We start from the raw sequence: 15,500 nt of genomic DNA, 5'->3' as shown, positions 1-15,500 counted from the left end.
TGTGTGTGTGTGTGTGTGTGTGTGTGTTTGTGTGTGTGTTTGTGTGTGTGTGTGTGTGTGTGTGTTTGTGTGTGTGTGTGTGTGTGTGTGTGTGTGTGTGTGTGTGTGTGTGTGTGTGTGTGTGTGTGTGTGTGTGTGTGTGTGTGTGTGTGTGTGTGTGTGTGACAGATCAATACTGCTCTTTTATGTGAATTATATAATTTGATAATTATGTAATTTAAATGTTATTACCCTCATATATGCTGTTACCTACATTTTGTTACTAACTTGCAGTGAAACTTTTTTTATCTATACCTGAGCTACATTCAATTATTAATATTATTAGTAAAGTGTCTTTTTTTCCGTAGGTTCGCTCAGCCGTTCGTAAACGGTGGCATCGCTGGCAGGATAAGCACTCCATTCGGGCGCGTGTAGCGCGGGCCATGTCTATTCCCACCTCTCCAACGCGGGTCAGTTTCCACAGCATCAAGCAGTCATCGGCCGTCTGACCTTAACAGAAGCGAAGCACCCATTCCCGTTTCTTCTGCTTCTGCTCTTTCTGTCCTCAGCTAATCATCCATTTACTCTGCAAAACCCAGGGATAACAGCTATGGGCCAAACAGGGTATGCTCCTCAGCTGAAATATAGATGAAGGGTGGAAATATACACAAACAATGAGGTCCACCTGCCGAACACAGAGAAGAAGAATCTGTTTCAGAAAGAGATTAGAGCATCAGTGGTCTCAGACAATGATAGGAGACTGTGGAAGGAACCTGATAAACACACACAAAAAGGTTGATAATGACAGACAGAGTGTATTGATTCAATAGCTAAACTTATGTGTCACATTATCTCCTCCTGATTTGCTTTCCTATCTTCTTTGATTGGAGACCTCAGTTTATTCCTAACTTGTTTCAAGAACTGTCAGAGTAGGATAATATTGAATATACACTATATGACCAAAAGTAGTGTGATTGTGAGCCAGACCTGTGTTTGAATGGGAGTAAATGCCTTCATCCATATTCCAATATCTATTGGATAACCTTCCAGAATAGTGGAAGCTGTTAGGGGGGATAAACTTTTGAATGCCAAAAAGTTTTGAAATTAAGCCAAGCAAGCATATATACACTCTTATATATAAAAAAGGTTAAATTGGGTTATAAATAGATTAGATTAAATTAATAGATTAAAGAAACCTTTATGCCAAAATGACTCTATATAAGGAGAAATGTCTTAAACTATTCCATAATACTTTCATGTTTTAAAAAGTATGTTTAAAAGCTGCTTAATTCATACAATTTTTTTACAATGAAAACAAAATTAATTAAAACTAAATCCATAAAATAATCCCATGATGTCAACCCCTAAAATGTTCAATATATCAAGCACCTGACAGAACCCTTACAGAACCTTTTAAGAGTGTGAGTGAGGTTTTCAGGTGTACAAACTTTTGGTCATATAGTGTTTTAGTTTTAGGTTTTGGGAGTATATTGGAATTGGAAAACAAACTGAATATCTTTGACAGATTTCAATGTGAACTTTCATTATTGTTATTGAATCTTTTGACTCGATACTTTGGAGATAAATGTATGGAGTTTTCTCCGAGTTGTTCAGTTTGTGACGCTTTTTCTCACCCTTCACTTGCTGCTCTATACGTTACTGCAGCTAGTAATAGTTTCATCTGATGCTCATACATTTCTGTGAGCTAACTCATTCAACATGGATGTTTTTTGCTATGAAATTATAAGTACATCTATTGCTGCATACATCATGCAGTGCAAGTGCGAAAACGGTAAACAATTTTTGCAAAGACGAAAGGTACATGTTAATGCACTCTAAGCCCGTTTGCATCCTGGGACTCAAGAATATATCTAAACCCCAGAGAGAAAGAGGAAGGAAGCTCACAGGAAAGGGAACAACATCATGAAAGACTCTGATGCCTGCTAAAGTAGAAGACGGCCCGCTCTGATGCTAAACACTTAACACAATCTTTTAAATAAGGGGTTTATCTCAGAACAAAGAAAGGAATTGATTTTATCCTGCATTTGAAGCCCCAGCCAAGCAGGCAATTGAATGTATTTCAATTAATCACTCCAGCTCTCAAGTCCATGCACAGTTTCATATAAATTCCTAGTTATCATGCAGGCTTACGTGATGATCATATTACTAAACACTTGGGAAATCGGATTCTGGAGACTCTCTCAAAAAAAATAGAATAATAACAATCACACATGACTGGAAGTTGTTATTGTTATTGCACAAGGTTATAGGCATAACTGAATATTTTCCTCACCCTCATGTTGTTCCAAACCTGTTTGACCTGTATGACACAAAATGAGAAATTATGAAGAATGTCCACTACTGTTCGTGTTTTTTTTTTTTTTTTTTAGGAATCTACTTTTATTCAGTAAGAATGCATTAAATTGATCAATAGTAATAGTAAAAGACAGACCAAAAAAATATATTTCAAATAAATTATGTTTTTAAACTTTCAATTCACCAAAGGATGAATTGAAAGGCGAAAGGTACACATCACATAAACTGTCTAATATTAGTAATAATACAAAGTTTCTTGAGCACCAAATCAGCATTTATGAAGGATCATGTGACACTGAACTGTTATGAACATTCAGTTTTGCCATCAGAGGAATATATTACATTTTAAAATATATTAAAATAGAACAAGCTTATTTTATCGTAATAATCTTCCTCTCCAGTAAGCTATTCACTTGAGAACCTCAACAAAATCATTGCCACTGAGTTAAACTGAATCAGTTTGATCTGTAAATGAATCTTTCAGAATGGTTTTGCAAACTTGCCTCTATTTCATGATTCAAAAAGATTTGACTCAACAACTATCTGTTTACAAGGGGTTTGTGCTTTTCAAGATGGAAGGTTGAATGGGTTCAGAACAACATGAGCGTGACTAAATGATGACAGCTTTCATTTTTGGGTGAACTGCTCCTTTAAAAATGTAAGTGATTTATTTCAAACAAAGAGCATTTCAACATTTACATTGCTACTGTATTGGTGGACCATATTTTTTTTCTAGCTTCTCTGGGCAGCTTTTTGTGTGTGGAAGGAAATCTCTAAATTTAACAAATAAATGAGTAGTGTGCTTTTGTGTTGATCTAGGACCAGCTCCTCCCAACAGTTCAAATCCCAACAGAATCAGTCAAAAAAATCTCCTCAGCAAAATCTGCTTTGTTATCATTAGAGTCAAGGGAGATCTGCGTGCCTCGCATAGGGTAATTTAACGTTTATCCATGTGTTAAAACCCTCGCTAAACTGAGCCGCCAATGACCGAGTTCTGTGACCGCTCACTGCTGACTCAGCACAGTAAAGCAGATTTAGCTTTTGTGCCACATACATCCAATCAATCACATCTGATAGGGAGAGCAAGGTTGTTAAAAAAACTGACTCAGGACCTCCATCTATGCCTCTGTGCTCTTCTGACCTTCTTGAAGTACTTGTACAAGAATCTTTTGCAAAGGCTTCAGCAGATTCCACATTTGTTGTGTACATGTCCATTAGACATCTAGTTGTGTATGTATGATTGTGGAGTTTGCTAATTACCATATAGCAGTGTGTATTCCTGACAAACCGAGGACCAAGCTCATGTCACTGCTAGAAAACATGAACACAAGGTTTGTTTTAGTGTTGCTTCTCTGTTAAGGCTTGTTCGGTTATTAAATCTGTTTTTAGACTGTGAAATCTGATCCGTTTGTTCTGACAATGTAGTAAATATCCGGATGCCAAGAGCCTTTTTCATACTACATCCAAGAATTGTTGGTGGAAAGAGAGGATGGAAAGCTGGAAATTTTGCCTCTGCTTGTGTCTATCGTGACATCTTGCCGCTGTGCTGAACTCAAAGGGCGCATTAGAGAACATAAGTGATGGGTATTTTACCCATTCGTGCATATATCATGTGTCCAAAACCACTTATTTGTTCACTATTCACCACATAGTGAAGGCTTTCATAGTTCGCTATATTGTATGACGAAAGAGTGAGAGAGTGTATTCTGACACAACCCAAGATGATATTGAGAATGTTGTATGATGAACAAAAATTCTAGGTCAGCGATCAATTAATACTTTTATTCGGCAAGGGTGCATTAAATTGATATAAACTGCATCAAAGGCTTTTACATTGTTACAAAACAAATTCAAAATAAATGCATCTCTTTTAAACTTTATAAAAGAATCCTGAAAAACAAATGTATCACGGTTTCCACAAAAATGTAAATAATTCAGCTTTGCCTTTAGAGGAATAAATTACAATTTAAAAATATATTCAAATATATTATTTAAATTGTAATTATATTTCACAATATTAGTGTTTTTACTGTATTTTTGATCAAATTATTTTAGCCTTGGTGCGCATAAGAGGCTTTTTTAAAAGACATCTTGCAAACGCCAAACCTTTGAATGGTAGTATGTTTGTGATGTAGCACCCCAAATGATGATTTATATATATATATATATATATATATATATATGTAAATCAGATCAAACCATTTAGACTGAAAGGCAGATTTAAAGGGGTCATATGATGGTTATAAAAAGAACATTATTTTGTGTATTTGGTTTAATGCAATGTGTTTATGTGGTTTTAGGTTAAAAAAAGTCATTATTTTACACATACTTTACATTATTGTTGTTCCTCTATGCCCCGCCTTTCTGAAGCACGCCGATTTTTACAAAGCTCATCATTCTGAAAAGCGCGGTGTGCTCTGATTGGCCAGCGATCCAGTGCATTGTGATTGGCCCAAAAACCTTAAGAGTGTGACGGAAATGTCACGCCCCTTACCATATGGAATATCAGCTCCCAAACCAATAATTACAGGTGATAATGTCGGTTCCTTATCAATTCGAGCCAAATCTGAACCGGAAAAGGCAGATGACCAAGCTGATCGATCAACTTTGCCAGCGCGACTGGACCAGATCGTATCAGATTGGTAAGGTTTTATTTAATTGGGGACATAATTAATGATTATAATGATTTATAATCTGTCTTTGTATGCGTCGCGCTGCGCTACGGATGTGAGAACACTATGTAAACATAAAACTATGTCTGCATTTGTGATCGCAGAAACGACAAGCTACTCTATACTGTTCAAAACTCGTGTTTGAATAGTCAATAGCAAATTCTTAAATTATGAAAATATACTTACAGTCTGTGTCTGTGAGTCAGAAGCGCCGGAATGTACTAGCAAAGATGGAATTGCCCCACTTTTTAGAGTCAGCCTTTGTGCACAGCCGGCCTTGTACTCTCGCAGGTTCTGGAAACAGTCCTCCGAAAAATGTCGAAAACACAGTCGAAATCTTTAGTTGTAATGTTCTGGAACAGTATTGTAAATAAAGCTTAAGCACTGTTTTCTAATTGTGTCTTCTTTGGAAGGCCAAACAAAATAGTTTGGCTTTCGCAACGAAAAACACAGTGTCTCGATAACATTTCGGCGCCGGCGGCAACAACAACACAGCGAGTTACGCCTTCTTTCTTTGCGTATCCATTTGGGCGGAAACTCTGACCCCACACACTGATGTAGAGATGTGGGAGCATGTTCGAACGAAGCGTTTTAGAAAGGCATTGAGCCTTAACTTTTATAAAGAAAATCTCTTTAGGTTTGACTCTTTGAGGTTTGTGACTGCAGATCTTATACATGCAAAAACAGCTACATAACATACTAAAAAAAAGGAAAACAAGAAATCGCATCATATGACCCCTTTAAAATGTTTGCAAACCACATATGGATGTTGTTGTTTGTTTGTTTTTTGTCTGTGGTAACATATTTTTTTAAAGCCTGTAAAATGGCCTTAGTTTATTTCAAAAACAAGGAAGATCAAAATAATCAAAAACTAAGTGAATCATCCCATCGATTTGCTGGCATGCTACTAAATTTTCAAACAAGACTCTCTCACATCACAAAATACTGGTGGACAAAAAAATATCAGCATTTACTGTCAGCCAGTCATTATGGGTTTATTTTGAGATTATGGCCATATATATAATGGTCTTACATTATTAAATGTCTGCTTTTCCTTTTTAAATACATAAATTGATAAGAAATAACATTGATTTAAGTTTCAATTATTTGATTATGTCGGGAGGAAGAGCCTGGAGTGCTATTGAACTAAAACACAAGGAATTAGTTTTGAGGGACAATTGTGAAGTAAAGTGGTCAAAAATATCTGACCGCAACTGACCAATTAGAATCAAGCATTCCAGAAAACCATGTAACGAAAACAGAGAAATCAAGAAACCAAGCTGGGTGCTTAATATCAAAACTACACAGACAGTGATAGATATGATGTGTACAGAAATGAGAGAAGCTTAGGTTACTATTTATGTCGAACAGATCTGTTTGCTGGTGCATGTGAAATCATGTCATCTGAGGGATCTGATTTAGCATCATGGGAATGAAGACTTTCACAGCACTGCTCAGACGCACTCCATCAGCCTTTGCCTCACTATTTATAGCCGTTTGACAGTAAACAGCTCAAGTGTTCACTTAGTATACAGACATAAGGGGGTACTAGTAGAAGGGCCCTTTAGAGATGCATACAATATATACAACATAAAATGATATTATAGTGTATTATCCTCCTAAAGAGCTAACATATTCATGTCTAGTGAATTTGGTGTTAGTTGGAGCCATATTCTTGTGTCTATTAGAACTTGCAGTGTCTAACAGTACCTAAACCATTAATTTACCACATAAGACATAATCCAGTGATGTATATTATTTACAAATCATTAATCAATCACTTTTGGACAGTATTGCCTCCGTTTTTCTACAGTCTACATTCTACAGTGGCATTAGATGCGAATTGATGGTTTCACTATGCTCTTTCTCAGAATATCAAGCACTTCTTGAAAGGTAACGTGTGTAAATGTATGCCATTTTAATATGCAGACAATTATACGTAAGCCATGTATAGTTGTGAAAAATGTGTAACACTATGTCGCTATGAACATTGTTCTGTTTGCTCGACCGGATTTGATTCAGCCATTGAATTTCAGGTGATACTGCCTGGTGTGCTGTTAGTTTTCTAGATGAACAGATTCTTGATTTTCTCTTGGCAGGTGATAACACGAGTAAATAATCCCATAGACTGATATTTAAGGAGGCACCCAAGCCATATCTCTTTCGGCTTTGGCCTAGCAACCACCCACTGCTTAACTCGTTCAGAATATCTTGGCAAGCACTAGAGGCACATAAATGACACACTTTAGCTTTAAACCACCAAAAAAAAAAAAACAATTGTAATTTGATTTTGTGACGTGTGTAGTAATACACCACTTCAGTACTCACTGTATCTCTCTTTACCTTTGGCTTTTGTTGGTAAGTCAGACAAAAGTCACCATTCCAAAGCAAACCACCATTCTCCATACCTTCGAACATATGCGATATTCTAAAGGCACACAAGGTGTGCTCCTCCAACGTGCCTCAAAAAAGGCCTAAAACACAACAATCTCTGCTTATGACTTCTCATTTTATCTCTACACATAACTCAAATACCTTCTACTGCTCAAAGATAAAAATGTTCTGACTGACCATTCTTGGTAAGGTCAGTGTCTGTATCAGATTTGTTGGCCGCCTTCCTCCAGTTGGAATTGTATATCAGTATTAGTTCAGTCATTTCTATTAGTGCTGTCTTTTCTGTGTTGATGAGCTTGATTTTCTATATCTGAGAGAAGCAACACTGGTGACTGTGTTATTTTGTTTCTTTTATTCACAAAAAAATAGTTTTCTTCATCACTATTTTTGTCTCGTTTTCCAGTAAAGATTTGCTACATTTTAATACATTTAAAGCAAACATTTACTTAAACCGTATGATTGTGTAAATTTTGTTTTGTTTTGTTTTGCTTTAAGCATAAATGTAACAAGATTTCCTTAGGTTTATTCTTAAAATAATAATAATAATAATAAATGATTTATCTTGTTTTAAAGATGTTTAAATTCTTCACTGGAAACCAACACAAAACTAATTAAAATGATTAGGAAAAATATTTTTGATAAGTTTATTTTCAAAGTTCTTCCAAAGTTGTGAAATGTACAGAAGGTCTGAACAAGTACAAGCTGTGTAGCTGTATACGTGACAAAGATGTCAATATGTAATTTTTTTGGGTATTTTATGTTGTGTTTAGTCGCTGATGTGAAAGTGTACAAATAAAAAATTATTTATTTATACATGTATGGCACAGAAGAAAAAAAAATCTATATATTTATCTCACTATTTAAATAGGTCAGAAAATACAAGCCTATGTGACTCATATCAATATATCCATAACATTAATGTCCAGAATGTGTGAAGAGAATTTAATCTTGTATGTCTTGCTTTTTGTGATTCTGTGAGACAATTTTTGCCATCATTTCTGTCATTTCCTCCAGTGCTTCAAGAACATTCTATTTATTACTTTAGCTCATTTGTTCCTCTTTGTTTTATGACTGATTTCATGTTTGACAGAACTGTACAGAAATTTATATGAAATCAACTATACAAAGATTAAAGTCATATGTTGAAGGCGTATAGTACTGTGCTGAACAAGATGTCCATTAAATTGTTTTTCTTTTCTAAAATATTTTTCTTTTGTGGTGTGTTTACGTCCACAAGTTCGATATTAAAAGTTCAAGACATTCAAATCATGCTGTACATAGCAACATCACGTAACTTCAAAGATATCGAGTTTGTTGAAAGGGCATGTTGTTTCCTTTCAATTACATCATGTTTTTGTAATTCTACAGAAATGTTTAAAAGCCTTCTTTAGGTTAACATGACATATGAGCTATCTGTATTCAAATGCTAAAAATATTTCCTTCAGGATATGCTCAAAAGCTCTGGAATAACATGCAATCTGAGCCAGAACAATGTGAGAGGGAGAAAGTTGATCTGTCTCAGAAGAAAAAAATTGCATTCTCGCGTTTCATAGAAGAAAAAAAAGCTATTTTTATCTGGTTCATTTGGCTTGAAAAGCTCAAAATAGCATTTCTTTAAAATTGTGGGTTTACTGCTCAAGTTCCCTTGTTGTTTCTCATTACAATGATAAGTATGTGATTACCTTGACACCCCTTTCAGATCCGTCCTGTAGACTTTCACCTTCAGCTTCTTCAATGCTTTTGCTATGACGTTCATTGCAATGAAATCAATTGATATACTCTGTGTGTGTGTGTGTGTGTGTGTGTGTGTGTGTGTGTGTGTGTGTGTGTGTGTGTGTGTGTGTGTGTGTGTGTGTGTGTGTGTGTGTGTGTGTGTGTGTGTGTGTGTGTGTGTGTGTGTGTGTGTGTGTGTGTTTTCCCTTAGAGCAAGTTTTTCCTATAGTTTTAAGACAAAAACAAACCTGATAACATCAGCATTGCGTAAATCAAAGACCAATAATAGATAATGGATCATGTTGGTTTACATTTGAAACAAGATAAATGCCTACGGGATCAGGATGCATTAGTATAATATGCATAAATGGATACTCATTTTTATTAGTTTGATTAACCTATTGTGAGATGGATTTATTTTGTATGATTACGGCTACAATGGTGCTTTTGAAAGCAATCTGCTTCAGAGCAATTGCCACAATGGTCCTGGAAATTGTTAGAACGTCATCAACTTAAATGTAAAACCTAACAAATGGATGCAAAAATATTCAGCAGGATTTTCTGCCTATGTTGTTTTTTTACTAATATCTGCACACCATTTACTTGCCCTCATGTCAATCCAAACACATACGCTGTTATTTTTTCCGTGCATGAAAGCACATAGCTCTTGGCATATAATGAAAGTTCATAGTGATCACAGCTGTCAAGCTTCCAACAGGAAAAAAAAACACATACACATAATAAAAGCAGCTCATACTGCATGGAATGACATGAGGGTGAGTAAATAAGGACAAAACTTTCATTCTTAGGTGAACTATTCCTTAAAATAACTTTAGATTTCCACATACTGTAGGCCAAAAAAAGAGGTCAGAGCAGAGGGTCACATTACAATGACCTCAATAAGTCTTGAAAGACCGCTGAAGAAATTGGTTTTGAGCATGTAGAGCTTTCCCAGCTCGTTCAAGACCACCAAAATTCTGTAGAAATCTTCAGAATAATGTCAGAGACAAAAGAGAAGGACATATAAGTGCATAAATCCCATTATCTTAAGAATGTGATACATTTTATTAACCATTACCAGAGCTACTACAGTGTTAGAAAGGAAATCTCAAACCAAAGTACAAATGTAATGAATTTCATAATACTCCAAGGCCTCGTTAAACTCTAAAGTCTTTTATTTGAATGCACATTTATATTTTAACTTTAAATTGATCTTTCAGCAAATGTAAATGGAGAGAAATGTATTTTGAAAGTCACATTAAAACAGTTTGTCTAATTGATGTTATCTCTTTACCTGAATCGGTAAGTAAACTCAAACTCTACATCAAACTCAATATGAGCATATTGTGTGAATTGTAGAGTCATCTATCTAAATCTGGAGCCATAAAAGCATAATTTGTTTAATTTCAAATGCCATTTGTGATTGAGTCAATGAGCTGGATATGACAGATGGAGTGAACTTGACATTGAGTTACAATAATCGGATTTGACCCATGTTACCAAACTACATATATCTGTCAACTTAATGGTGAGGAAAATTGCATATTTAGTTTAGTTTACTGTCACCTATTAAGTATGCACAAACAATTAATAGATGTGGCTTTTTTCACATAAATTCACTTAATAGCAGAAGATGATGGCAGCTTTGGGCGATCACAGCTCGCATGTTTGACACATTTATGTGCTCCAATACGGCAGCAATGCTTTTAACAGTCCCTCGGTCCCTGCTTGATGTTCGGAACAGCGTCATGACTTTGCCCAAGGGCACATTGCCCTCTAAGATTGCCAGATATGAATGCTCACTTCTTGTTTACTTCATCGTTATTCATCTTTATCAGATTGTTGTAAAAAGCTGGTAGAAATTAGAGGGTCTCAAAGCCAATAAACAAACATTCACGTTCTTCAGATGTAAATACCTCTATTATAATTTAACGCTATGCTCTGATCTCGTGTGTGCAACAAATTACTTAGTTTCAAATCAAGATGATTAAAAACAACATTTTCTTAATTTTTATGCCATTTTAAGGGCAATGTTTTATTTTTCCTGGTTCTATCCAGTTCTTTTTTTTTTTTTTTGTCTATGAACACATACATTTATAGAGGGAAAGTGAGTTAAGTTTTTTTGTATATATTTGTTGATGGGAATTGATTCAGACTGTGTGTGTGTATTTACAGTATACTGTAAACCCGGATAAGTTGGCAAAAAAAGAGGTAATCAGTTACATCAAATTAGCCCAAGTAAAGTAAAGAAATTCAAAATTTAAGTAAGCAGAACTAGTATATTTTTATTTTGTACTCATACACAGTAACGGCTCCTGGGCATAAATGTATAGGGCAGATTCTGCGTCTTAGCACTAGTTTATAATAAACATTTTGTAAGCTTTATATTCTAATTGCTGAACACATGCAGAACACTAATGGCAGAATTCTAATGTCACGTTATTCAACCTGAGGGAGGCGCTCTAATGATGATTGACAGACTTTTGATTGATGATTTTATATGATTGACACATGACAAATGCATAGAATGCCATCTTAGAATTGCCTTAATGTATTTATTGCGTCCGAATGTTGTTTTAGAATGTTGCAAGTTGTGTAGGAATTGCAGTGAGAAAAAAAAGTAATGTCTATTCTCAGAACAAACATAAAGCAATCACAACAGAACTACTGTATATAAAAGCTATTCACATGAGCATGTTTAAACTAAAGGGTTTATACGTTCATTCATTTTATTCGCTACTCCACATAGGAAGAACAGACCACCTAGTTACTGACCTGATGCAGACACATTGCTGAAGCGGACTGATATCGTCTTGGTTTGGAGCGAGGTTTACTTAAGGTGTGTTTACCAAACGTCAAAATAAGCGAGGCAGCCAGAAATCTGCCCCTATGGCAGTTCTTCCAGAAAGACTCGGGAGAATAAATACCAATTACTGTACGTACACACCACCGCCGACTTGAGCGGCAAAGAAGCTCTGGCTGCCCTGTCAAAGACGCTTGTCAAAAAGTACGGGGAAGCTTGTTGACGCTTTGGCCTCTCCGACGTAGCAGCATTCTATGTTCGAGAGAAGAGAAGTGTCACAACATGAAATGTAAACAGAAAAAACAAGCAATACATTGACACTAGAAACCTTTTATAATGACAGCATTTTTATAACCGTTTTGGTCATATTTGGTCGGGGGAAAATAGGAATAATAATAATTAGTAGTATCTAGTGCATTTGGTCATATCGGTGTTACCGTGAGCAAATGAATTGCATTCCCGCTTAAAACATATTAAATAAAATGTTTATTCGTAAATATTTCCAATAAAAGTTGCGCTCATCAAATGTGTATCACTGGATCATTATGGATCATTGCAAAGTTGTTGTGTTTGGTGCTGCTGTGTTGTATTTGCGGAGAAGACGTTGGACTTGGAGATTTCTCCAGGACCGTTATACAGTATATGCAAACAACGTCATATCATAAATGATAGGAAACCCACCAACGGTGATGATTAGCTTCTCCTCCATTTTCTCGGAACTAATGCTTTGGTAGGAACAAAAGTTTACATCGTATGTTTCTCTGGAATCAGCCAGCGCGAAGGACGTCTATATTCCGATTGGTTACTGCCGTTTTGCCGCTGCTTGCCGTTGAATCGCGTCAGAGCTCATTACCATAAAGTTGAGCTACCTTCAACTTTCTGATTGATGCTCAAAACGCTCAAAACACAATGCGACGCCGATGGATATGATGCTCCTTGCAGCTGAGAGAAGCCAGCTTCCATTGAAAATGAATGACTTCCGGTAGCTTTGGAAGCTCAAGACGACGGTGGTGTGAACGTACAGTTATAGGCTACATTTATTGACAGCCCAGCAAGCAATATAAAGTTATTTGGCGTAGGCCCCATCCATAGCTCGCAATCCGAGGGTCCGGACTCTGCATTTCCTGCCTGAACACAAAGGCAGGGGCGCAGCCGACCCCCAGGAATGTATGGAAAGGGACCATGTTGATGGTGGTGGGGAGGATGGAGGTGAATGAAAGCGTCAGCATCTGCGAACTCAGACATGAGTAAGTACCTTATCTTTTATACCACGAGTATTAAAACACGATTGGATAGATGAGATGTTAATAAGTGACGTAGCAATTGAGTCTTCTCGGCAGAACTTATGCTAAAGCTTCCATTTCCATTTTTTACCACAGATTTACATTGGAATTTTGTGGGGCGCTGTACTTGAATTGCTGAACTTCAAGAATAAGATAATGCACACATTTAACTAATCTCAACTATTTTTAGTAGTGGTAACTTGTCTAGCTTTATTTAGCCGATTTAATAAATGTTAACTTGCTAATTGGTAACACAGTGCTTTGATAGCAGCATTAGCATAGCATAACAAAACAACATAACACAGTAAAGCATGGCATAGCATTGCAATTGCTGAATGAGAATGGCATTAAACAAATATTAAACACGTACCTATTCTCAAACTAAACTCGTCACCATGATAACACCCTAAAAAACCCAAAAAACAGAAATTCTTCTAAATTAACATAACAAAACATGAAACACTACTAAATCTCCCACTTAACATTAATCTTGCACCAGAAAAAACCCCCACTATATAACACTCAATTTTAACATTACTCTCCCTTTCGAGTGACATGGCAAAGGATTCTGGGAAATAAAAATCCCAGCCCAGTTTCAGTTAAATTTAACTTTGCCTAATTAAAAGACTCAAAAACAATGAAACAATTGAGATTACTAAAAATGCTATATATATATATATATATATATATATATATATATATATATATATATATATATATATATATATATATATATACAAGTTATAATTTTTAGTTATTAATATATATTTGCTTAATAATTAATGAATGCAGTTTTTTAACAATGGGGCGTTAATTGCATTTACTGTAATGTTGAGGTGTGGTACAGGATGAAATATAGCTTAACATTTCCTCACTGAACAACTTATAACAACTATATTTTTCCCCTCAGTAGGGTCACCTTTAGCGGTGTTATTTCACGCTTCTCCTCTACTACTTGTCAGATTTAAAAATAGCTAGCTCTGCTACTGCACCTCCACACCTATATAACTTTAGCCCAGAAGAGGACCTGAGAAGGTTAATTAATTTTGAAACTAGTTTGTGTCCTTACAGATGCTATGAACTAAAAGATCATTAAAAGCCCCGCAACTATTTTTACATCAAATTCCCGGTCCATTTTGGGACATTCATTTCATATTGACTGATAATTCTGGCCATTGTGATTAACATCTGGCTGCTATTAATGTGTTCTGTGTTATTTGTGCAGTGCTGTAAGTAGACAAATGTTAGTATAGCATTGAAACATTTAAAGATCTTTTTATTGCAGTGTTTCAACCATCATCCAATGCGGCCCAACTTTTAGGTTCATAGCGATGCCAGACACACGCGCATCAGCTCCACACTGCACAGAGCTCAGGTGCAGATAAGGTTAAGTGCTCATGGTTCAGGTCTTGCTCTGAAACCACCTCTTATCTGTCCAACCACCCCAAACACCCTGGTTGTGCTTTAGGATACACACTGCTTCATAGATTAAATTGCTGTGGTTGGTTGATAGCTACAGATGGAGAATGTCAGATAATGCTGTGAACTGTTGAGAGAGGAGCTGGAAGCTCACGGGAAGTCAGGTCTGGTCAAGAAAACATTTTAACAGCACTGAAAAAGTAGTGATACACCTTTGATTGGAATCTAATGCACATCTATTGAATTCTATATTAATGCAAGTTGCTCTGCAATTGTAACAAACCTACAGTTCCCTTTCAGTCGATAACGTCGGACGTAGTCGACGCGACTGAAATGGGATCACGCTAGGGAGCCTATCATCTTCGAGTACTATTGAACGAGCCAATGTAATTGGCGTGCGTGATTCGCATCACACACTCCGCCCCCACGGCGCGGGTATAAATACGGAAGTGGATGCACGCACTAGTTGCCTTTCGCTTCGGAGCCGATCGTTTGATGTCTCTGAGAGTGCTGTTGTCTACAACGAGCGAGTGTGTCGGTGTTCTTCAGGAAGACTCTCCCAGTGCTGGTGTTCTACAGCGCGAGTGCAGCGGTGATCGCGAGCTTTGAGCTCTCAACTGCTGTTTTAACAGCAACAAATTTCTAAATGTTTGTGTGTGTTGATGGCTGGTTAGAGGGCGGAAAAGTGAGTGCTTCACTGTTTCAGTTCTCTGTTCAGTGTTGCCGCGGTCATTTCCCTGTGTGCTCCGGCACTGGTGACGGTCCTATTTTCTGAAAGAGCAACACGGGTGCGTTTGCGTCTTTTTCAAGATGTCATTCCGCCCGTGCGTTTCTGGGTGCGGTCGTTCCCTGTCTCTCTCTGATGGTCACAACTGTTGTGTCACGTGTTTGGCTTACAGCACGCTGAGACAGCTTTTGTGG

At 36.6% G+C, this 15,500-nt stretch overlaps 1 protein-coding gene across 2 annotated transcripts in view; it reads left to right on the top strand.

Annotated features, from left to right (window-relative positions):
• Positions 1-4,219, top strand: part of crhr1 (corticotropin releasing hormone receptor 1) — a 297,757-nt gene extending 293,538 nt beyond the window's left edge. For both annotated transcript variants that reach the window (XM_077212216.1, XM_077212215.1), the window contains one exon: positions 348-4,219. In XM_077212216.1, coding sequence (XP_077068331.1) covers positions 348-488 — 141 coding nt within the window. In that variant the 3' untranslated portion in view covers positions 489-4,219. The remainder of the gene's footprint in view (positions 1-347) is intronic.
• The last annotated feature ends 11,281 nt before the right edge of the window (positions 4,220-15,500 follow it).

The sequence above is a fragment of the Siphateles boraxobius genome, unplaced genomic scaffold (genome assembly GCF_051911475.1).
Source record: "Siphateles boraxobius isolate OS27281-9 unplaced genomic scaffold, OSU_SipBor_1 66, whole genome shotgun sequence".
Taxonomy (NCBI): Eukaryota; Metazoa; Chordata; class Actinopteri; order Cypriniformes; family Leuciscidae; genus Siphateles; species Siphateles boraxobius.
This window is presented reverse-complemented; position numbering and strand designations above follow the sequence as displayed.